Source organism: Schistocerca gregaria, chromosome 2 (assembly GCF_023897955.1).
Source record: "Schistocerca gregaria isolate iqSchGreg1 chromosome 2, iqSchGreg1.2, whole genome shotgun sequence".
NCBI classification, from domain to species: domain Eukaryota; kingdom Metazoa; phylum Arthropoda; class Insecta; order Orthoptera; family Acrididae; genus Schistocerca; species Schistocerca gregaria.
Window position 1 is genome coordinate 54,492,385 of NC_064921.1, and position 26,099 is coordinate 54,518,483.

The 26,099-nt window shown below is 42.8% G+C and overlaps 1 protein-coding gene across 1 annotated transcript in view; it reads left to right on the forward strand.

The window, feature by feature from the left end:
• LOC126336297 (general transcription factor IIF subunit 2) overlaps window positions 1–26,099 on the forward strand; it is an 87,612-nt gene that overhangs the window by 27,273 nt on the left and 34,240 nt on the right. Inside the window, exon 3 of the mRNA XM_049999834.1 lies at window positions 16,450–16,523. Coding sequence (XP_049855791.1) covers window positions 16,450–16,523 — 74 coding nt within the window. The remainder of the gene's footprint in view (window positions 1–16,449; window positions 16,524–26,099) is intronic.

Here is a 26,099-nt window from a genome sequence, read left to right on the forward strand (position 1 = left end):
TTCCTTCCTTCAGTAAACAGTCCCTCCTCAAACAATGTCCAGTACAGTTCCGTTTTCTCTTTCTGATAATTTTCAGCATGTTTATTTCTTCTCCAACTCTTCTTAATATTTCTTCATCCCTTACTCGGTCTTCCCATTCCACATTTCCATTCTTCTCCATATACACATCTCTAAGAGCCTCCAATCTTCTTTCATCTTCTTCCTCAATGTCCAGGTCTCCGCACCATATAGTGCAGCACTCCAGATGTAACATTTGGTAAGTCTTTTTCTCAGATCTTTGTTTAGTGGCCCACAAAGTAATTTCTGTTTCCTCTTGAATCTTTCTTTTTCCATAGCAATTCTTTTCCTAATTTCTGTTGAGCAATACATATCATCCACTATTACACTTCCCAAGTAACTGAAGTTATTCACTTGCTCTATTTCCTCTCTCTCTATTTTCTTACAGCATTTTATCCCCTTTCCTCCAATTACCGTGCTTTTCGTTTGCTTCTTCTTGTTAATCTTCATTCCATATTCTTCTAATTTTGTGTTTAGATCATCTAACATTTGTTCCATCTCTCTTGCACTCTCTGCTATCACAACCATGTCATCTGCAAATCTTACACACTCCAGTCTGTGATCCCTATATAAGCTACTTTCCTTCCATCAAAGCTTTCACTAATAATTTCCTCCAGATATATATTGAACAGTGTCACCTCTTCCCAGTTCTATTTCTTCACTCATCACACCTCCCATTGTTACTCTTGCTCTCTGGTTCAAGTATAAATTTCTGATTAACCGTCTATCCCTCCAGTCAACTCTATGTTTCCATATGATTTCCATCAGTGTGCCCCATATGACACAGACAAAAGCCTTTTCAAGATCAATGAACACAACATACACCTTCATTTTCTTCTCCATGTACCTCTCCCCTATCGCTCTCAGTAGCCCAGTGGTATCTCTAGTTCCCATTCCTCGCCTGAAACCAAATTGTTCATATCCTATTATGCAATTCAACTTTCCATATAGCCTTCTGTTGAGCGTCCTCAACAAGACTGGCTGCATGCGATATCAGGCTCACTGTTCTATGTTCCTCACACAAAGGTGTAGGATGTGCTATAAATCTGGTAACTTTAGTCTAGCTATCTCAAATGTGTTTAGAAGCAGCTTAATAGTACATGGTATAGTGTCAGAAAGAATTTGGCCAAGACGACTAAGAATGTCTTGCTGCTTGATGGTACTCATAGAAGGGAATGTCATAACAGATGCAGAACTCTTTGGGAAATGCTTGCCAAGTAATTAGTATTTCTAACCAAGTGCAAGATGCAGCTATGTAACCTATAGTTTCGGTTCTGTGGGGAAGGATCTTGGAAAATATCATATAATAGTTGCAGAGGCAGCAGGTAAAATTTTGACAGCAACAACTATGTTGAGTTGAGGATGACTTCAGGAACAATGCTAAGAGTACTCTGCACAATAGTGCAAAATTGATGTCTTTTGTTGAACATTGTGATAAGCTCTAGATTGCATCTGAATACCTCTGATGAGAAATTACTTTCATGACTAATTATCAGATGTATCAAATCAAAGCAGTATCCATCCTATCTGTGATTTCCATTGTGTTACTAGTGCAGTTTTAAGGTCAATTCAAGTGAAAGGCAGAGGTATAAAGTAAATATAGTTTTCCTCTAAATAAGATATGGAATCTGATTTTGTCCGACATTAAACAACAACGGTCTTCTTTTCGATCATTGGATTCTTCCAACTAGTGCTGTTGCGACTTATCATTTCTGCGTCTTTTCCCACCGGTGCGCTGCATGTCTAGTTGCCGCCTGGAGGCGCTGCCCATAATCTCGCTCACGCGCGGTGCTCTCTTCATGGTGTATAAAGGTTTCCGTTGTTGTGGCTGGAATTTAGTTCCGGCGAGGCAGTGCACTAGCACTAACTCACCTGAAGATGGCGGCCAGCTGGTCTGCTGAAATATTGTGTCAGGACGATGACATGATCCGGCTGCAAACACATGAAGAATATCATAAATATAGTTACTGTTAAAACAGTTACTAGCAAAGCAAAAGACTGCATCTCAGACAAGACTAAGGAAATTAGAAACAATTCATTGACTTGACATCAAAACATTAGAAGCTTTTGAACTTTTCATACCCACACAGGAAAATGAAAGACTGGGTAGAATCGCTGCCACATTAGTTGTGCATACCAGGACATCAATGAAATTGAAGAGATAGAGTGACAAATCCAAAGTAATGGCACACTACTGTAGAACCAGTAAGATTATGGAGAATGTCTGTCTATAGAGACAGTGGAGAAACATTGATGAATGTTGTACAGAACTTTTGAATTTTGTGCCAAAATAGAGTGATTTGTATTGACACTTCACAAATCACTAGCAGAATTGTAGTCTAGGGATAACATCTTTTGACACATAATCAAAATACCCTGGGTTCCAGGATCAAAACTAGCCATACCTTAAATTTTGAGTAAAAATCATCAGCAGTGGTGGGCTAAGGCTTCCAGTATAAAAAGTCACCCTCATTCTGCCAAAGACCTTGTCAAAGAGGGCAGAGGAGGGCTCAGATCACTCTCTTGCTCTTGGGGTGGGAAACTGCCCTTGAAAGTAGATGAATCAGCAATGATCAATAGCATGAGGATGGGCAAAAAACTGCTGTATTAAAGATAAATAAGGTGTATCCACAGGACATGTACTGTAATTGAAATTTAAAAAAGTGTCATGATAATCTATCCATTGGTAAGAGATTCTGGATTGAATCTCTGGGAGGGGACTGCCAAGGGGGAGGAGACCAAGAGAAAAATCTGGAATAACCAACCAAAGAGTGACATTGTGTGAGTTGTGATGTGGAATATTATTAATTCAAACATGGTAGCAGAGCTAGAAAATATGAAAAGGAAAATATTGAGGCTCAATCTAGATATTGGGGGGGGGGGGGGGGGGGTTCATTGAAGTGAACTGGAAAGAAGACAAGGATGTCTGATAAGGTGAATATGGGGTAATATCAATAGCAATAGAAAATGGCATGACAGGAGTAAGAATTTAATGAGTAGGAAGGTAGGGTAGTGAAAGAAAGAAAGAGAGAGAGAGAGAGATACTGTGAACAGTTCAGAGATGGGGTTGTTCTTGTCAGAATTGACAGCAAACCAATGCTGACAACAGTAGTTCACGTATACATGCTGATGTCACAAGCAGAAGATGAGAGTGAGAGAGAGAGGGAGAGAGACAGAGAATATGAAGATATTAGATGAATAATTCAGTATATAAAGGGAGAAGAAATTTTATTGTGATGGGGATTGGAATGTGGAAATGGATAAAAAGCAGAAGAAAGGATTTTGGGCGAAAATGGTCTTGATAGTAGCAATGAGAGAGGAGGAAGACTAATGGAGTTGCAGTAAATTTCAGATAATAGTAGTGAATAATCTGCTCAAGAATCATGAGAGGTGGTGGTATAATTGGAAACAGCTCAGAGACAAGGGAAGATTCCAACTGGATTTCTTGGTAAAACAGAGATTCATAAATCAGATATTGGATTTTAAGGTGTATCCAAGAGCAGATTTAGACTCAAATCACAATTTTGTAATGGAGAAGAATAGCCTGAAGTTTAGGAGAATTGTACTGAAGAATCAGTGTGGGTAGAAGTGGGATAATGAAGTACTGAGGAATTACGAGACATGTTCACTAAAGATGTGGGTACTGCAATAAGGAATATCACAATAGGGAGTTTAGTTGAAGAGGAGCAATCATAGATTTGGAAAAACAAACAGAGGTACTGCGGAGGAAACCACAAAGAAATCCTTTGGTAATAGAAGATCACATCAGTATAAATCAGTTAGGAATGAAATAAATATGGAGTGCTAGAAAGCCATGGTGAAGTGGCTGCAGGGAAAATGTGAAGAAATTGTCAGGACTGACTGAGTCAGTCCAACCTTCAGTGAAATTAAAAGCAAGGGCAGAAACATCAAGAGCACAATGGGAATTTAACAGTTTAAACACAGAGAACAGTGCTAATGGATGGAAAGAGTACATTGAAAGCCTCTCTGAGGGGGAGAATTATCTGTCGATATGATAGAAGAAGAAACAGATGTTGATATGAAAGTGATACGGGGTCCAGTATTGGTCAGAGTTTAAAAGAACTTTGGAAGGCTTGAGATCAAAGAAGGCAGAAGGGGTAGATAACATTCAATCATAATTTCTAAAGTCATTGGAAAAATTGGCATCCAAATGACGTCTAATTGTCTGTCTTATTACCTTGATTCAAGGATTGAAAGTATCTGTTAGCTACATGACAAGTAGTAGTGTTTATAATTGTAAATCTCCATGTAGTAATGTTTTGTAAAAAGATTTCCATTGTTACTGCTGTAAGTAGCAAATTTTTAAAAACATACGAAGCTGGTTTGATAATGTGCAAAAAAGTAAGAAAAAATGTTTCTTTCATAAACAGCTTACCTTACTTCTCAACATAGTCTGCTTTGATGATGTACACTTTATCCAGTGATCCTTCAGCTTTTTCATCCCACCGGAAAAATAGATTCTGTCAAACTCTGCAAAATACTCATTGATAGCAACTACGTGGCACTCCCTCATATGATGTTTTTTTAGCAGCAAGCCAAAGTTTCAACTTCAGGAACTGGAGAAAACTGCTTGGGCTAAGTAGGTGAATAGAGTGGATGAGGAGCCAGTTCGAAGCTTAATTCATGCATTTTCACCACTGTTATCGCTGATGTGTGGGATGTTGCATTATCCCAGTGAAAGAATACTTTCTTGTGTCCTAGCCTTGATCTTTTTTCAGTGAACACAAGTTTCAGATTATCCAAAAATGAAACATAATGGGGTTGAGTTATGGTTCTGGCTTTTCCAAGTAATTTATGAGGATTATTCCTTGGCAGTCCCAAAAAGATAGTGGCCATCACCTTACCAGCTGGCACAATGGCCTTTGCTCCTCTGGTGCATTTTCACCAACCTTCGTTCATTGTTTTGACTAATGCTTTCACTCTGGTTTTTAATGATGGCTCCAGGTTTCATCAGTAGTAACAAATCAGCACAAAAAATCTTGCAAATTGTGTTGAAATGTTGTGCTGGATGCTCTTCTGGTCGACTGTGAGTAGTCGTGGCACCTGCTTCACACAACTTCTTCATAGCCAATTCTCCATGCAAGATACTATGCACTCACTCAGTTGAGATACTACAGGTTCAGCAGTATCACAAATTTTTATTCGATGGTCTTCATTACCATATCATGAATTTTGTCAGTGGTTTCATTTGTGGTGACCTCAGTGGATGGCTGGAGCACGCTTTATCATCACTACTTGTCTGATCACGTTTAAATTCATTAATACAAAAGTAAATGGCCTTTAATGATTGTGCAGAGTGTGCATGAATGTCAGCTGATTCTGTTTTGATTTATACAGTAGTCCAACCCTTCAAATGAAAACATTTAATTACAGTATGAAACAGTTTTCTTCATTTTCAATCACAGCTGCCACATTGACCAGTTCAGGAGAGCTTCTGTGAAGTTAAAAGGTCGGAGGCAAGGTGCTGTTGGAGGTAAGGCTGTGAGGCCAGGTCACGAGTCGTGCTTGGGTAGCTCAGATGGTAGAGCTCTTGTTCGCAAAAGGCAATGGTCCCGAGTTCGGGTCTCAGTCCGGCACAGTTTTAATCTGCCAGGAGGTTTCAATGCACTGTATGGTGTGCATTGTTGAAATTAATTATACGATCTTTGGAATAAACAAGCTTACCATCCATGAAGGAGCAATAGAAATGTTCTGTTCTTTCACAGAAATTTGCCACCCTTGAATGACAATAACAAAGTAAGCATTTTTATTCATTCTTCATTACTGGATGGACATTCTGCTATTAAAAGGGTGAATGAGCTTTCAGACCGTGATGCACAAATTTTAACACTAACAGGCTTATGTACTAAAAAAAGTCACATTTAATTACAAACTATGTAGGAAAGTTAATCCAACAGCAATAGAGAGTTATTTTAAACCTTGTCAATGAACAAGAGTGGCAGGATGTTTATAGTGCCAGTAACATAGATTATAAATATAATGCTTTCCTTAACACATTTCTCATGCTCTTTGAGTGTTGCTTTCCATTAGAACGTTCTAAATGGGGTACTAGCAGAAATAGGCAGCTCGGGTGGCTGACTAGTGGGATGAGGATATCATGTAGAACAAAGTGGGAGTTATATCAGCATCATGTATCCTCTGTCTTAATTTGACAATGATTTTGGCAAACTCTGGAAACCAGTAAATTTACACTTCATCCTGTCCTATTCATGTTCAATTGGTGAGAGATCTAGTGATCTTGCTGGCCAGGGCAGCTGTTGTACATCGTGAAAAGCATGTTGCATCAGTGTGTGCCATATGAGGATGTGCATTGTCCTGCTGAAAAATTACATTGCCTTCTTGTCGAAGACATGGCAGTAGTACAGGGATAATTTGAGCAATGCAGTTGGCACTAGGTACCGAACCCTGCAAAAACACTAAATGTGACTGAGAGTTGTAACTGGTAGCTACATACACCTTGACGCTGACACTCTACAAACGGGCCTTGGCCCGGGGTGTAGGAGTTTTGGCTTATTACAGCCTTTCCTCCTATTCCTTACGATGGGATGACGATGTGGCCTGGCTTTATGGTGTGTCCTCTCGTGGTCCTCTCGATGAGTTCTTCCTTAAGCGTGGCCTGTTCGGCCGCAAAGGCAGCTTGGAAGCCAGTCATGGTGTTGTCAGTGGCGGCTTCAGGTCGGCGTGTCTCACACCCGACGCCAGAGTGGGGGAGGATGGGGCAGCTTTCGTGGTATCTGATACCGCCACTGGGCTTGGTGCAGCGGGCTGACAGCGAAACTTCTTGAGGTTGTCGCAGCTACGCGAGTTGGCGGCATACGGACCTCTGCAGTCTGCACAGCTACTGGCCACCCCATGTGGCTTGATGCAACTGCAGGTGTCATGTGCCGCCGCGCACTTCAAGCATGCAACGGCGTTCTTGCAATGACTCGCAGTGTGCCACAGTTGCTGGCACCTGTAGCACTGCACGTCTCTGCATTGCCGGTGAGTGCACATTGGCTGTCAGCGGCGGCCGCTGTTGCTCCCCATCGCATTGATGAGAAGCTGAAGTGCGGCTGTGAGCTGCTTTCCCTTGTGTCCAGCCATGGCGTTGGGCTAGTGACATTGGCATGCGCAACTGACAGTAACGAAGTGAGGTGCGTGTGTGCATGTGTGCTTCCTACACCTTGAAGCCTGGGGTGCAACCAGTGTGTTGTGGCCAAATGCACCCCAGAAAAGGCCACTCGCCAGGTCTATGTCATGCATGTGTATGTCACTCACTCACATACACGCAGAATCTGTACTCATCACTCTCCACTCAACTCTCACAATACTAGAGTAGCATGCTTGATGACGTGGTGGCAGTAGTATCCTGGCCAGTGACATATGTCATATTGACTTACTGCAAGCACATAGCCCCACTGCTCCTTGGCCACAAATCAGGTGCAGCGTGTCTCCAGATTTCTTCCCTGCATGACTTTTGTTTGGCCACTGCTGCTTACACAACATGTCGATCATGATGCACGTCTGTATTGTGCAGACGTCCAGGGCCTTCCTATGGGTGTGGGAATGTCCCACAGACCACTGCTGAAAGCAGCAACGCACCATCGATACATAATGTCCAATATGCACAGCAGTCGGTCAATACGTTCATCCTGCTTCCCACAGGCCCACATTGTGACCCAGATCAAATGACTGAAATTGTCAACAGGAGTATGCGCTCATCGGTTGGGCGTGATTGTATCCTAGAATGAAGTTGTGAACAATGTTCATGTCAAACTTCAGCACAGTTATTGCCTGCAGAGTAGATTCAGTGCGCAGACAGGCCTCTTGAGTGCCATCTGGTTGCTAATGACCATGACAAATAAATCACTAGCACTACAACTCCAGAGTGTGTACATGTTATGCCCTGGTGCTACTGCACACACCCCTTGAGGTCGTTACAATTCCACCTCCCCTCTCCCCTCCCCCCACCGGTGTATTATACAGATGGTGGACAGAAATGTGGACAAACAAAAAAACACAACACATTACTATGTTTCAAAAGATGCAGAAAACCCATGGACATTCAAAAAAGCTTCCAGTCATGTTGGAATCCTGTATGGTTTTCAGTGAAATCTTATACCATTATTCCTGCAAAATAATGGCAAGTTTAGGTAATAATGATAGATGAGGATAGAAATCGCGCATTCTTTTCTCCAAAGCAGACTACAAAGTCTCAGTAATATTGTGGTCTGGTGAGTGATGGTCATCCTTGTGTTGACGAACCAATCGTGGACAATGCGAGCTGTGTGAACAGGAGCCCTGTTGTATTGGAACACAGCATCACCAATGATGAACAAACATTGTGCCATGGGATGGACATAATAAGCCAAAATGGTCACATAGTTATTGACAGTAATGTGACCTTGCAGAGTAACCATGGGGCCCTTGGAATAATGTGCTATTATGGCCTTAATCATATTGGGACTCTTGCCATGTTTCACTCTTGAAAATGAACTTGACCGGAAGTTGGGAACAGTTTGAAACAAGACTTATCAGACCAAATGACTTCCTTCCATTGCTCTGTCTCCCCCTGAGTCCGGGAGTAAGAATTGGCCTGAGGTACTCCTGCCTGTCGTAAGAGGCAATTAAAAGGAGTTTCACACGTTTTGGCCCTTATATGATGGTCCCCTGTAGGGGTTAACCTCCATTCTTCAAAATTTTCCCGAAGAGTGAGCCAACTGGGGAATGGGGCCTTACATGGTGCATTTTGTCCATTGTGCATTGAGATCTTTAGCTCACTTTCTCATCGTCGCATTGCAGTCTCGCCCATTCTCCACCTCCTGGGCGAGGACACCGTCCTGGGAGCATTTTCCACCATACACTATGTAATGTCAGTTATTGCGTTGACGATGAACATGGACTTCTTTGCACCTGATATCCAGCACGTTAGTCCTTTGTGGTGGGGCGGCCATGTACCCTGTTGGTTGTAGCCCCCTGCCACACAGGGATTGCTCTGCTGATGCCTGCACTGTTAACTCCCATGTATGCCATGGAGTAGATGCCCATCCCCTGGGGCATTGGGACTCCCGGCAATGGCCATCCTGCCAGGTGGCCTTTGCTGTGGCTGGGTGGTGCCCATGGGGAGAGCCATGATCAGAGTGGGTGGCATCAGGGTGGATGACACTTGATTAAGCATAGTCCATCATATCTTACTGGTGGTGAAACATCAGCAGTCTCTAAGTGTTGACGAGCTCAGTTCAACGCACAGAAGCATGACCCCAAATCGTTCCCCTCCCTGGACAAGGGAGGAATGTCAGGCTGAGGATGGCAGAAGATCTTATTCACCGCATTACCTTGTATGTTCGAGAGCTGATGGGGAATCTTTCGTGATGGTGAAGCCACTGTTTCTTGTTGAGCATTTAGAGGACAAGTTTGGGGAGATGGAGGGCTTGTCCAAAATGAGATCTGGGTCAGCCTTGATCTAAACAGCATCTTCTGCCAAGTCATGGGAGTTACTCGCTTGTGACAAGCTGGAGGATGTTTTTGTAACCATAATGCCCCATAAGAGCGTAAATATCAACCAGGGTATCTTATTTCACAGGGAACTTCTTTTGCAGTCTGATGATGTGCTGTGCGCCAATTTAGAGTGGCGAGGTGTACATTTTGTTCAGCTTGTCAACCGGGGTCTGAGGGATAATCAAGTTGCCGCCGGTGTCTTCATCTGGCCTTCTAGGGTGATACATTGCCTGAGAAGGTCAAGGTGATGATTTACCGCTGTGATGTAAAGCCCTATATCCCTCCCCCAGTGCGGTTATTTAAATGCTGGAAGTTCGCCCATATGTCTTCCTGCTGCACTACCAGCATCACATGTCGAGATTGCGGATGCCCATCGCATCCCAATGCTCCATGTGCCCCGCCTCCCATCTGTGTCAACTGCGGAGAGCACCATTCATCTTGATTGCCAGACTGCAGGATTCTCCAGAAAGAAAGGAAAATCGTGGAGTACAAGACCCTGGACCAACTGACCTATACTGAGGCTAAGAGAAAATTTGAATGCCTGTATGCTGTGTGAATGACATCATCTTACGCTGCCGCTACAACAGTTCTGGCACCATCAGCTCCGCCAACCCCAGTCACCTCTCAGAGCTAGAAGATTACACCTGCCCCCTTGATGGTGGGGGGGGGGGGCATTTCCCCCCCTGTTGCTCCTGCACCACCTATTTCTGGAGCAACACCCCCCCCCCCCCCCCCCTCTCAACTATTTGGGACATCCATCCCAACTTCTGAGCCAGAAAAGTGGAAGTCTTCGCCGGCTTCTGGATTACTCCCTTCCCAGGTTTCTACTAATGGTAAAGATGACACCCGTCAGTGGCTGAAGAGCCCAAAAGCAGCTGGTCAAAGGGCTTCACACTCATCCTCAGTCCTGGAGACTGACCCAGTGAAGTCCTTGCAGCCAGGGAAACCCAAGGAGCAGCAAGAGAAATCCAAGAAGAAAACCCCTAAGACCAAGGAAGTTGCAGTGGCACCCACACCACCGCTACCTGCGAGCTCTGCGTCTGAAGATGGGGTGGACATTTTGGCATCCGCTAAAGACCTAGTTCTTGCCAGACCATCAGATACAATGGATATAGCCTGCTCAAGCAAGAAGTCTGTGGCAGCACGTGACTCTGAGGCGTAAACTACCTCATTGAATGTTCGACGCCTTCCCAGTCTCATGATCACGTCGTCCTCCAGTGGAATTGCGGTGGTTTTTTCCACCGCCTCGCTGAGCTACAGCAACTGTTAAGCTTTACACCTGCTATCTGCATTGCCCTCCAGGAAACTTGGTTCCTGGCACTGCAGATCCCTGCCCTCTGGGGCTATAAGGGATACTACAGGAACCATAGCGACTATAATTGAGTGTCAGGTGGAGTTTCCATTTATGCCCTAGATTCAGTCTGTAGTGTACCTGTTCCCCTTCAAACCCCTCTTGAAGCTGCGGCTGTCAGAATGACGACAACTCAGGAAATAACTGTCTGCAACGTATATCTTCCTCCAGATGGTGCAGTACCCCTGAATGTATTAGCTGCACTGATTGATCAACTGCCTAAACCTTTCCTACTTTTGGGAGATTTTAATGCCCATTACCCCTTGTGGGGCGGCACAGTGCTTAATGGCCGAGGCAGAGATGTTGAAACTTTATTGTCTCAGTTCGAGCTTTGCCTCTTAAATACTGGGGCCACCTCACATTTCAGTGTGGCTCATAGTAGTTATTCAGCCATTGTTTTATCAATTTGCAGCCTAGGACTTATCCCATCTATCCACTGGAGAGCACATGATGGCCTGTATCGTAGTGACCACTTCCCATCTTCCTGTCACTGTCCCCATATCAGGGCCACGGACTGGAAAACTTTCACCTCTGCTGTCACTGTTGAATCTCCCCCATACAGTAACATAGGTGTGATCATTGAGCAGGTGACTACAATAATTGTTTCTGTGATAGAAAACGTGATTCCTCGCTCTTGCAGGTGCCCGAGGCACTGGAAGTCGCTGTAGCAATTAAGGAATGTTGGTGAGCTCTGCAGCAGCACAAGTGGCACCCTCCCCTGGAGCATCTCATAGCTTTTAAATGGATCTGTGCCCGCATTCGTCAACTTATCATATGACAGGAACAGGAGTTTTGGGAGAGGTACGTCTCGAGCATTGGGTGCCATACATCACCTTCCCAAGTCTGGGCAAAGAGCAGACGTCTTTTTGGGTACCAGACACGGCGTTCCCAGTATTACCATAAATGGTGTGTTGTCTACCGCTGCAAACGTGGTTGCCGAGCACTTTGCTCGAGCCTCTCTGTTGGAGAATTACCCCCAAGCCTTTCTCACTCTCAAATGGCGGCTGGAAGGGAACGTCCTCTCATTCACCACATGCAACAGTGAATCCTATAATGCCCCATTTACAGAGTGGGAGCCCCTCAGTGCCCTTGCACATTGCCCTGACACAGCTCCTGGGCCAGATCGGATCCACAGTCAGATGATTCAACATCTCTCATCTGACTAAAAGCGATATTTTCTCATCATCTTCAATTGGATCTGGTGTGATGGCATCTTTCCATCACAATGGCGGGAGAGCACCATTATTACAGTGCTCAAACCCAGTAAAAACCCGCTTGACGTGGATAGCTATTGGCCCACCAGCCTCACCAACGTTCTGTGTAAGAATGTATGGTATGTCAGCTGTTGGGCTGGGTCCTGGAGTCACGTGGCCTACTGGTTCCGTGCCACGGTGGCTTCTGCCAGGGTCGCTCTACCACTGATAATCTTGTGTCCCTTGAGTCTGCCACCCGAACAGCCTTTCCCAGATGTCAACACCTGGTTGCCACCTTTTTTGACTTACGTAAAGCATATGACATGACCTTGAGACACCATATCCTTGCCACATTGTACGAGTAGGGTCTCCAGGGCCCGCTCCCAATTTGTATCCAAAATTTCCTGTCGCTTCGTACTTTCCATGTCCAAATTGGTGCTCTGTATTGAGCGTCTCTCTAATTTTAGTGGCCATTAACTGTCTAGCAGCAGATGTCGGGCCCTCTGTCTCACCTTCTCTGTATGCAGACAACTTCTGCATTTTACACTGCTCCACCAGCACTGGTGTTGCTGAGCAACGCCTACTGGGAGCCATCCACAAAGTGCAGTCGTGGGCTCTAGCTCATGGCTTCCAGTTTTCAGCTGCAAAGTTGTGTTCATGCACTTCACTGGGCATCGTACTGTTCATTGGACCCAGAACTTTACCATCATGACGATCCACTCTGTGTAGTGGAGATATATCAATTCTTAGGACTGGTTGTCGATGCTTGGTTGACTTAGCTTCCTCATCTTTGTCAGCTTAAGCAGAAGTGCTGGTAGCACCTCAATGCCCTCCGCTGCCTGAGCAACACCAGTTGGAGTGCAGTTCGCTCTACACTGCTGCAGCTCTACAGAGCTCTTGTCCATTCTCGAACTGGATATGGAAGTGTGGTTAATGGTTTGGCAGTGCCATCGGCATTGCGTTTACTTGAACCTTTGCACCACTGCAGGGTTCGACTAGCGACAGGAGCTTTTACGATGAATCTAGTAACCAGCGTACTATTGGTGGCTGGGGTCCCTCCATTGCAGATCAGACGTGCACAACTGCTCGTCAGTTACACAGCACACATTCATAGTTCTCCTTAGCATCCGAATTAACATCTCCTTTTCCCACCCATGGTGGTCAATCTCCCGCATTGGTGGCCCAGGTTGGGGCTAACAATTACGGTTCACGTGCAGTCCCTTCTCTCCAAACGGGAGTCCTTCCCTTTACCACCTCTACTTGCAGTGCATTCACATATGCCTCCATGGTGTATGCCTAAGCTGCAGCTTCGTCTGGACATCTCATTTGGCCCTAAGGACTCCGTTAACCCCACCGGTCTCCGCTGTCACTTCCACTCGATTCTTGACGTGTTCCGGGGCTCTGAAGTGTTTACACCGATGGCTCGATGGTTGATGGTCGCGTTGGCTTTGTTTTTGTTCACAGCGGCCATATTGAACAGCATTCCTTATCCGATGGCTGCAGTGTGTTTACTGCAATGCTGGTGGCCATTTCTCATGCACTTTAGTGTCTTCGTTCATGCCCTGGGAAGTCTCTTTTTTTATGTACTGATTCCTTGAGCAGCCAGAAAACTATCGACCAGTGCTACTCTCGTCATCCTTTGGTAGCATCCATCTATGCCCTGGAATGGTCCAGTCATTCACCGGTGTTCGTCTGGACACCTGGTCACGTCGGAATCCCAGGAAATGAACTTGTTGACAGGCTGGTCAATCAAGCTACACGGAAACCACTTCTGGAGATGGGCATCCCTGCAACTGACCTGCGTATGTTATTACGCCGCAAGGTTTTTCAGCTTTGGGAGACGGAATGGTAAAATGTCCGTACACACAACGAACTGCAAGCCATTAAGGGGACCATGAATGTGTAGAAGTCTTTGATGAGGGGATTCCATGATTCTCTGCGGGCTCTGCATTGGCCATGCCTGGGTGACCCACAGCTGCCTCCTGCGCCGTGTGACCCACCTCAGTGTCGGTGCAGCGCCTGGTTGACAGTGGCACGTATTCTTCTGCTCTGTCCTCCTTTGACTGCCCTGCACCTTCATCTTCAGTTGCCAGACTAGTTATCATTGATTTTAGCAGACATTGCCTCATCGGCTGTTTGGTTGTACGTTTCATCCATGAGGGTGGGTTTTATGATTTGATCTGAGTTTTAGCACTTGTCCTTTTGTCCCTGTGTGTCCTCCACACTAGTGCTTTCAGGGTGGAGATTTTAATGTGTTACAGGGTGGCTGGCTTTCCCTTTTTATTTTCGTGTTTGGCCAGCCACTATAATCTGCTTTCTTGTTTCACTCTCTTCTAACTCTTTCTTGCATCTCTCTGTTGTTTTCTTGTCCAAATTTTTGTTCCTTTTAGTGTTCACTGCCTTTCCTTCGTTCATGTGGTCTTTCCTTTCTTTCCGTTTTGTGTTATATGTCTCGTCTGTTTTATTCTCACACTTGTGGCATTATTTTATTAGGAACAAGGGACCAATGACCTCGTAGTTTGTTCCCTTTGCCCCTCTTTTCAACCAACCAACCAATCATTGCTCCGTAGTCCATGTTTTATGGCTTCAGATACCTAATTGTCCTGTTACAAGCATTTGCATTATTGATGAATGGTTTTGGAATTTCACCGAGCGAGGTGGCGCAGTGGTTAGCACACTGGACTCGCATTCGGTAGGACGACGGTTCAATCCCGTCTCCAGCCATCCTGATTTAGGTTTTCCGTGATTTCCCTAAATCGTTTCAGGCAAATGCCGGGATGGTTCCTTTGAAAGGGCACGGCCGACTTCTTTCCCAATCCTTCCCTCCCCGAGCTTGCGCTCCGTCTCTAGAGACCTCGTTGTCAACGAGACGTTAAACACTAACCACCACCACACACACCACGGTTTTGGAATTCCAGTTCTTTCAGCTCACCCTGTGATTCCCATCTTGTTTTGATGCCGATAGGGTCAATGAGTGTGACATTCAGTACTGCAGATACTTTTGCAGCTGTCATTGTCTAATTTTTCACCACAGTCCTCTTCAGTGATCATTTGACATGATGACTCAACGCATACTTTCATGCATGTTGTGACTTGGTGGATGATGTTTTTTCCAACTTCCCTGATTGCAGTGTAAATCTGCAGTATGGTGCCTTTTGAAACACAAAACGTGTCGACTGCCTCAATTAGAAAAGCACCCACCATATAAGCACTAACAATTTGCCCACATTTGAATTCACTTAGCTTTGACAATGTACTCACAACTATACAGACCACTGTTCTGATCATGATTGACATGTCTGCCACATATTGAGTACATTGCACAGGTGCCGTTTGTGATCAAATACAACAGCGCAATCTGCATGTTTGGCTTGCAGATGCATTTATGTTGAGACATGCTTTTATTATAGTGTATCCATATTTTTGTCCAACCCCCAAAATTCATGACAACTTACATCATCATGTTTCGATATACGTAAACAACTAGAAACATATATACAATATTGTGAAAGTCGCTACTCACCATATAGCAGAAATGCTGAGTCGCAGATAGGCACAACAAAAAGACTGTCACAGATAAAGCTTTCGGTTGAAAGTTTTGTTTGTGACAGTCTTTTTGTTATGTCTATCTGTGACTCAGCATCTTCGCTATATGGTAATGACTTTCATAGTATTGTCACATTCCATCCTGGATTTTCCATTGATTGATAGAAATACATACACCCATACCATATATATTACAATAAAAAACAAATAAAACTACAAAAAGAACTTCCCATTGAAAGCCCCTGCCACACAAATCTAGGCTGCCCCCCTGCCCGGTCCCAACTGCCTCCCACACACACACACACACACACACACACACACACACACACACACACACAAGTTATTTCTCTGCCTGAGTGGATCTATGGAACATGATGAACGAATGAATTAGTATGCCATTACTTCACCACCTTCAAAAAACCTACAGTCCAATATAAAGAGAGGAGGTTCACATTAGTAGCTCCACTTAGTGTTTGTGCTTCGACTTACCCTGCTATGTAGGTCTGTTAGCTATAATTTTTTTTTTTTTTTTTTTTTTTTTTTTTTTTTTGTTAAGTGCAAAAATGTACACTATGGGATTCTGGAAATTTTTACTGTTTTAAGTAAATAATAACTCTTAACATTTTGTAGAACTGAAAGTACTAAGAGGTTTGTTTTGTGTGTCAGACATTTATTCCATAACCCAGAGCTGAGTTAAGACAACTGTGCAGTTTGTACATAAATAGCATTTTAGATGATGTATTATTCAGTTCATTTGCAGTATTTGCATATTCATGTAGATATTAATAACGCATTTAATTTCAGGTTCCAAAATATGTAGCTAACAAATGGGACAAAGCACCTGGTAACATAGAAGTAGGAAAACTAAAAATTACCAAGTGAGTAGAAAAATTATAATTTTTAAATAATCTTTTTGTGGTTTGTAGCCTAATACAACATTTCTGGCCTTTGTATTTGCCTGATAGGGGAGCTGGAAGAAACATAACTTTATTTTCAAAGCAACAGATTTATCTTCTCGCCATATCTTCAGTTATACAAGGCATTCAAAGTTTTATCAGAATATAAGGGCTATTTGTAAAGTAAACTCCATTTTCATGTGGGATGGGAAGTAGTGTGGAGTACGGAACAATCACCTCATTGACTCAAGCACCTGAGCAGTTTACTCAGAACTGTGATAACTAGAAAATCACAATATTGTTTTTTAGTTTACTGATATCATTCAAAATGAGTGTTGCAAAGTTTGCATTACGGCCACCAGTTGGTTTTACAAGTGCAGCACCTTGACCAAATAGTGACAGAACAAGGAAAAAATTTGTATGTTGGAATATGTGAGATGTTTATCTGTTACCACAGTGCGGTGTGCATTCAGAAGGAATTATGATAAAGAACTGCTATGTAAACAGGGCATTCTGCATTGGTATCGACAATTTAGAGACCCAGGTTGTCTGTAAACAGAAAAGTGCCAGTTGACCAAATCTGCCAGATGCAATGGTGCAGAGGGTGAGTGATGGTTTTGTTCGTGGTCCTCGCATGAACTTGGAATACCACAGCAAACTTTTGGGAAGATTTTGCAATGGCGGATGCATTTCAAACCATACCATGTGCAGCTTGTGCAACAGTTAAAACAGGAAGATTATGGGTGGCTGGCACTTTCAATTTTGCATCACAATACAGGAAGCACTGGAAGAGGATATTTTGCTTCCATGCTGATATTCAGCTATGAAGCAAACTTCCGTGTTGTCCGTGATGAGAGGTAATCCTGAAATTTAATATTCTTGACATAATCCCGAAATTTAATATTCTCGACACACTCTTGGCATTTTGCGTTTTAGAATACTGACTTCCCTAAGTAGTTTCAAAATGCAATTCTCATGTGTCTAGTTCCAACTACTATTCCATGTTCAAAGTCTGTTAATTCCTGTTGTGTAGCCATTATCACGTCGGAAATCTTTTCGCTCGAATCACCTGAGTACAAATGACAGCTGTGCCAACGCACTGCCCTTTTATACCTTGGGTACATAGTACTACTGCCATCTGTATATGTGCATAACATTTCTCATGACTATTTTCACTTCAGGGTATTTTGATGCTCTTAACTTGACAGAATCCAGTCTAGGAGCTGTAGTACTCTTTTATTAATTAATTGATATCATTTAAGTTAATATCTCTCTCTCTCTCTCTCTCTCTCTCTCTCTCTCTCTCTCTCTCTCTCTCTCTCTAATATATATAATTTCAAGCTTTCGCAACCCACGGTTGCTTCATCAGGAAAGGGGGAAGGAGAGGGAAAGACGAAAGGATGTGGGTTTTAAGGGAGAGGGTAAGGAGTCATTCCAATCCCGGGAACGGAAAGACTTACCTTAGGGGGAAAAAGGGACAGGTATACACTCGCACACTCACACACACATATCCATCTGCACACATACAGACACAAGCAGACAAATGTAAAGGCAAAAAGTTGTGTGTGTGTTTGTGTGTTTTTTATTGTCTCTTTCTACCAGCACTTTCTCGTTTGGTAAGTCACAGCATCTACATATAATCTTTTTTTTTTTTTTTTTACCCTTGCGTACTTAGCCAACTACTAACCATGTGACTATCCATCAACTGAGGGATCTCATGAATTGAGTTGTATGTTAAATGGGAAGGGTTCTGTGGTAGAATGTGTGATAGTGGATAGGACGGAATAGAGCCCCATTGAAAAGAGAGAGAGGGGGAGAGAGAGAGAGAGAGAGAGAGAGAGAGAGAGAGAGAGAGAGAGAGAGAGAGAACGTCCAAACAGGCCTTCCCAATGTGAAAGTAAAAACAGAACATGAACAGGACAGAGCAACCAGGACTGAAGAACAACAGAAGACAGGTACCCTTCTTTCTCCCCACTTCAGGATCCTTCTCTGTGGTGTTTTTCACCTGTGGGCTATAGGTTACAGGTGCTCATCAGTTCTACAGAACAGACACTGACAGCTTCAACCCCACAGGTCCACAAAATTGGCTGTTATTTCCTCTGTTGCAACTGACGCATCCACCCCAACACAAAAATCATACCTCTGCTTCAATAACGTCATCCTTGTATAGAGAATCTATCCCCCCACACATCAACAAAATATGAATGTCTAATAATTATGATTAAAACACTCAGACATTATAAAATACTCCCATAAACCTACTCTTTCTTTCACGGTAACCGAAAAGTAGTAAGAGAGAAAGCTAACCTAATACAAAATACCAAAATCTTTTTGTTTATTTTCTTATTATCCAATGGTTTTGAACATCAATCTATAAACTTCTTTAAATCTGGACAACTATATAATCACTTTCTCTGCCACTACTAGGATTTTCCCAAGCACTTACTTCAGGATGGTTGACCATGGCTTATATAAGTAATGATCCAGAGAAGGAAAGTTGCTACTCTCCATATAGTGGAGATGCTGAGTCGTGATAGACCACATATTCACACAATTATAGCTTTTGGCCATTAAGGCCTTTGTCAGCAGTAGACACACATACACACTCACGCAAACACAACTTGCACAACTTGAGACGTGTGAAAGTTGCGTGCGTGTGCGTGTGCGTGTGCGTGTGCGTGTGTGTGTGTGTGTGTGTGTGTGTACTGCAGACAAAGGCTTTAATGGCCGAAAGCTATAATTGTGTGAATTTTTTTTTTTTTTTTTTTTTTTTTTTTTTTTTTTTTTTTTTTTTTTTTTTTTTTGTGCCTATCGCGACTCAGCATCTGTGCTATATGGTGAGTAGCAACTTTCCTTCTCTGGTATTGTTACATTCCATCCTGGTTTCTGTTGTTTGATAAGTAATAGCTTTATGGGTCAGGTGTCATACCGCACCTATCGATAATATTTCCTGTCAACACACAAATTTGCGATTAGCTTAATTTGATACTCTTTCCTCACTGCAGTGATTTTTCTCATCTACAACTAAGGATCTATTTGCATAGCTCTTGGGGAGTCCGGCCAAGTGCAGTCATTTATGTAACACGATATTTTGTCGGTGTTCCTTGACATGACCTTTAGGTGATACCTGTAGAAGGAGAATCTTCACTATGTTGTGCCTCCTTTGTACTCTTATTGCTCCACATCACTTCCCTCATTACCTGGCCGCATACTGCGTGAGGTGGATTGATGGGGGAATGTGATTGTCATATGCTGCTAGTGAACTCCTGTCCCTCAGTGCTTCTGCTTTCCCTGTTGCATGTGGAATTTTGACTTCAGTTGGCTGTGCACTGGCTTCTACACTTTACTGAGAGTGAAGCCATCGTCTTTATTGATCAGGCTGTCAGCCACTTGTATTTCTATACATCCTTTAGAACACAGACCTAAAACAAAAAGGTCTGTCTTAGCATTTATATTCATATTTCATTGATTCTCTTGACTATTATCGTCTGTGTATATCAAGACCTTATCAAATAATTCATTAGCAGTTGATGTAAGCTCTAATAAAAAGCAAAAACCAAAATTAACACATTAAGGTTGAAAATACCATAAATTGATAACTCATTCCTTCAAAGAGAAAGCAGTTTACCCCGCCCCCCCTCCCCCCCCCCTCGATAGCTTGTGGCTAGTTCCCTGTTCCCACCTGTAAGATTGGTAGTACTAGTTTAGTGGAGCTTGAACAGTCCTGTGCAACGTCTTCGGGAAAAACACTCGAAATTCCTAGTATGATAGAGTGGATGAAGCTCTTTTCCTTTGGTGTATGCAGGAAAGAGAAAGGGGAGCTCCTTTGAGTGGAGCACTGGTTCAGGAGAAGGCTGTTTACCTGAACAAGTAAATGAATGGTGATGAGTCTTTTAGTGTGAGTAAGAGTTGTTGGACAGATTCAAGAAACATCATGCAATCGTTCAGCTAACAATCACTGGAGAGAAGTTTTCTCCTGAGCGTGATGTAGCGAAGGAATATTTGGGTGAGTTTGAAAAAACGATAAGAGAGGGAAAGCATTCTCCCCAACAAATTTGACACTGACAAGACTAGCCTTAATTTTAGGACATTACCAACAAAAAGACTGGCATCAAAAGCAGAAGACCATGCTCCTGGTTTTAAAATGTGCAGAGAACGTGTGACTTTGTTAGCGTGCAGCAACGCAGCTGGTAACCACAAGCTGCCTTTAATGCTGATCGGAAAATCTGCTTTTAAAAACTGCAACACGAAGTCCTTCCCTGTATACTATCGCAACCAGAGAAAAGCATGGATGGTTGGGAAGCTGTTAAAAGAATGCATTCATGGCCATTTTGTTCCCTCTGTTCGACGGTTTTCTATGGAAAATCATTTGTCTCCTCATGCAAACCTATTGATTGATAACGCACCATCTTATCTCAACACTGAGGAATTATGTAATGGAGAAATTATGGCGAAGTTTTTGTCGCCGAATGTTACACCACTTCTACAGTCAGTGGACCATGGTGTACTGCAAACATTAAAACTGATGTACAGAAAACACTTTTTAAGAATGCTGATCCAATATGATAACATTCCTTTAGTGGACAAAAATAAAAAGACCAATCTGAGGGATGTTGTTTATTGGGCTGCTGAGGCTTGGCAGAATATTTCAGAAAATACTCAGAGAAAATTGTGGAGAAAACTGTGGACATCTCTTGAATTTCAGGACAATCTAGTTGAAAATGAAGAAGAAAATCTACTACAAATGATACAGCAATCCCTGGATGTGAAGAAGATAATGAAGGAGACGTAAATGAGTGAATTGCATCAGATGGGGCATGTGTGGAGAACCTTACTGACACTGATTTAGTTGCTGCTCTGACTCAAGACCAGGAAGAAGAGGACTGCTGTGGCAGAAGTGACAATGAGCCTAAAAACGACAAAGGATAGCTGGTGCCATACAGTGACACAGCAGAAGCTCTTGACATCCCGCTACATTATTTGGAGCAACAGCCCACTATGACACCTGCTGATTTGGTATTTATGAGATGATGGCACAGTTATGTGTCATATAACAGACTGTCTTCATTACACCTAAAAACAATGACTGAGTTTTTGTCATTTAAACAGTAGGGTTAAAATGTCCACTGTATTTTAGTAAGGTTGCCAACTTTTCTTTCATTGTTATGCATTGTTTAAACCTAATGTTTTCTTGCCAATATTTCTAATACATGTTTACAGTGCTGTGTAAATTAAAGTAGTGTGTGTGTACAGCAGTTTACTGCACAGTTTTCCATACTTAGACTAACATTTTTCATGTTCGGATACAGGGTTCTTTTTACTGGGACTCTGCTCTATTTCTTTTCTTGTCATTCATAATAAAAAATTGTCACATCTTCCTCAACAGATTAATACTTGAAACTTCCCGGCAGATTAAAACTGTGTGCCGGATCGAGACTCAAATTTGGGAACTTTGCCTTTCGCGGGCAAGTGCTCTACTGACTGAGCAACCCAAGCACGACTCACCCCCCATTCTCACAGCTTTATTTCTGCCAGTACCTCGTCTCCTACCTTCCAAAGCTCTCCTGCGAACCTTGCAGAACTAGCACTCCTGAAAGAAAGCATATTGCTGGTACATGGCTTAGCTACAGCCTGGGGGATGTTTCTAGAATGAAATTTTCACTTTCTTTCAGGAGTGCTAGTTCTGCAAGGTTCGCAGGAGAGCTTCTGTAAAGTTTGGAAGGTAGGAGATGAGATACTGGCAGAAGTAAAGCTGTGAGGACGGGGCGTGAGTCGTGCTTGGGTAGCTCAGTTGGTAGACCTAAACAAGAATGTAGTAATCCTAATTACAAGGAAGATAGGTGACAGGTTTGGATATTATAGAACTCTCAGTTTAATAAGTCATGACTGCATAATACTGGCACATACTGTTCACAGAAGAACAGAAAAAAATGATAGAGACCAACCACTTTGGATTCCAAAGAAATGTAAGAACACACCCTAGGACTTATAGTAGGAGATCAGTTAAGGAAAGGCAAATCTATGTTTATAGCATTTGTAAATTTAGATAACCCTTTTCACAAAGTTGACAGAAATACACACTTTGAAATTCTGAATGTAACTAGTTAAAGATCATATTACATTTATAAGAGATGGGCATGAATGAGAAGCAGTAGTTTAGAAAAAAGTGGTGCGAATTTGTAGCCTGCCCCTGATTTTATTCAATCTATACATTGAGCAAACAGTGAAGGAATCCAAAGAGAAAATTAATTCATAGAACTAAAGTTCAGGAAGAAGAAATAAAAGCTTTGACGGAATTACAGTCTCATCGGCAAACCACAGAGATAATGAAGAAATTGGAAGAGCAGTTGAATAGAATAGGTAGTATCATGAAGAGAGCTTATAACAGCAAAAAAAAGAGGGAAGAGGTGATTAAATACATGACGACATGTTGAAGATCAGTGCCTCTGAATTTTTTATGTGAAAACATTTAAGGTTTTTTAAAAATAAAACAAACTTTATTAACATTCTACATCTTTTTTCTTTGTGTCTACATATTTATTTCTCAACGTAGTAATAAACACTTTTGTCCCAAAGAGAGAACAGTTTGTTGATACTGTCATTATAGATGGTTGACTTCGTTGATGGAACCACAATCTCATCTCTGCTTGAACTGCTTCTTAGCTATCTAAGAGAAGTCCTCAGAGATATTCTTTAAGTTCTGGAAACAGTTGAATATCGGATGAAGTCAAGTTGGGACTGTGTGGAGGTTTATTGATGACAGAGGGCCCCAGGTGTTGGGTTGCTGCAGGCGTCACAGTGCTCGTGTGTGGTCTGGCATTGTCATGCTGAAGGAAAGGGTGCTCCATGTGTGGACAAACTCTTTGAATTCATGCTTTCTTTTCTGAGAGCCTCGAACACTCTTTCTCATTCATTGAAATTGTTACTTTTACAGACTGCTATATTACACTCCACAAATTTGGAGCCCACTAGCAGCAGAGGGTTGCAACTTGCGTCAACGAAATGGGAAAATTGACTAAGTAATTTGCATGACATACCTTAACCAATACTGAGAAGAAAATAAAAAATTCGGAGATGTTACTTTTCAGCACTCCATTTTATTTAAATTAAATCAGTCATCACTGAGGAATTAGATTAATACATGAAACACTAAAAGTAGACGATTTGTTGTGTTGCAGTCAGCAAGAAAAGAATTTCTGTAAAAGAGAAATGTATTAACATCGAGCGTAAATTTGCATTACAAACTCTTTTCTGGAGATATTTGTCTTTACTGTAGGCTCTAATGTAAGAGAGCTATGAATGATAACAGTACAGACAAAATATGTGTAGGAGCTCTATGTAGGTGCTATGGAATACTGATAAAGGTTAGGATGAGCAGGTTGGGTAACTGACTGAATTGGAAGAAAAGAACTTTATGGCAAACTGACTAATGTATGTCGCAGTAACCATGCAGAGATGAAGAGGCTTGCACAGGATAGGTCAGCATAGAAAGCTATATCGAATCACTCTTCAGTTTGAAGATGGCAACACCAACAAAATAAAAAAGCGTTGTTAAGTACTGCCTTAGACAGTGGATTTGTATTGAAATTAGCAGTCAAATTGTTCTCAGTTTGACAGTCATGGAAGTAACGTGAGAGTAGTGAGCACTCAAAGTTTTGTATCACCACTCTCGCCAATCCAAGTGACTCAGTGCTGTGTTGAAGGCTCTAGTGGTATTAGTTTGACAGAAATAGGATTGAATAATGTCTTGTAGGTTTTCTGTGGTTTCTCTGAATTATTTAAGGTGATACCCAGATGGGTCCTTTGAAATTGACTCTGCTGATTTTATTCACCATTATTGTCCAATCTAAGCTTATGCTCAATCTCTTATGACCTTGTCTCTGGCATTGTGGATAAGGACAACCATCAGCTGTAGAATGGAATGACAATAATGAGAATTTATGCTGGACCAGGACTCAAACCCAGATTTCCTGCTTATCATGGGCGGGCAGTCGCCATACCGTTTAGCTATCTGTGTATGACTCACGGCCAGACCTAAACCTCCATTTGTCGTCAACCATTCGTCTATGACCTGTACTCCATTATGTATATTCCTGTACAGGTCAGACGTTGTACTTGAAAGCCGATTGCCTGGTATTGGCAGAGAAATATGATATTGCAGTGCCTGTGCTAGTCTGATTATGATGCAGAGTTCCTTTGGACATGCTTGCATGTCCAAAGGACAGAACTTTGCATCGTAACCAGAAAAACAAAGGCTCTGCACTATCATATTGTCACTAACAGGAAGTAACACTAACCTCTTTGCAAAGATATTCTCTACATTATTTGGAGGAAGCTCTTCTCAAGATAAGTTATAGTTGACAAACTGCCTATTGGCTTCTGTCTCGGCTTCTTCGGCCGATGTTCATCTAATGATTTTTCTGACGTTTCGCCAGCACGAGTGGCTGGCATTGTCAAAGCTTCACCCTCCATTGCCGGTGGTGAACTGGAGCAGAGCTTGCAGCCGCAGACTATATGTACCTGGCGCGCCAACGTCCGAGGGCTTCTCCGCGGTTATTTCCGGTGCGGTTCTCCTCTTGCTACCTGCGACGGTCGTTCGCTGCAGTACGGGAAGCCAGGATCCGTTAACCTAAGGCTTTCCTCTTTCTTGTTCAAACTGTTGGTGTGTTTTTGTATTTCTACAGCTTCTCTGAAGAAGCACGTGTGGTAGTGCTTCTCTACAGCCAGAACTTCCATGTCGGAGAATTTTATTACGTGGTCGGTCTCATTCAGTGCGTGCTCTGCCACAGCCGATTTCTCCACCATCTCCACCTGGAGAAATCGGCCGTGGCAGAGCACGCACTGAATGAGACCGACCACGTAATAAAATTCTCCGACATGGAAGTTCTGGCTGTAGAGAAGCACTACCACACGCGCTTCTTCAGAGAAGCTGTAGCAATACAAAAACACACCAACAGTTTGAACAAGAAAGAGGAAAGCCTTAAGGTAAACGGATCCTGGCTTCCCGTACTGCAGCGAACGACCGTCGCAGGTAGCAAGAGGAGAACCGCACCGGAAATAACCGCGGAGAAGCCCTCGGACGTTGGCGTGCCAGGTACATATAGTCTGCGGCTGCAAGCTCGGCTCCAGTTCACCACCGGCAATGGAGGGTGAAGCTTTGACAATGCCAGTCACTCGTGCTGGCGAAACGCCAGAAAAATAATTAGATGAATGTCGGCCGAAGAACCCGAGACAGAAGCCAATAGGCAGTTTGTCAACAAGTGGCCACAAAAGCCTTAACAATTTTGTAAGTTATAGTTGTTAATACTCACGTCCAGATGTAAAATGATATGATTCAATTTCTTGTTCTGGCGTGTTTATTCACATTCATTATCTATACTTGTTCACTGATCACAACTGAAACTAATACTGTAAGCTGGTGCAGATGTATGCAAGTCCAGTGAGTGACTTGTGTTCATCTTTCTAAACGTATCACAAAGTGTGCTGTTTTATTTATGTACTATACATGAATGTAGTTCCAACAGGTTGTTGCCCTATATTGACTTCTTGAAATGCCAA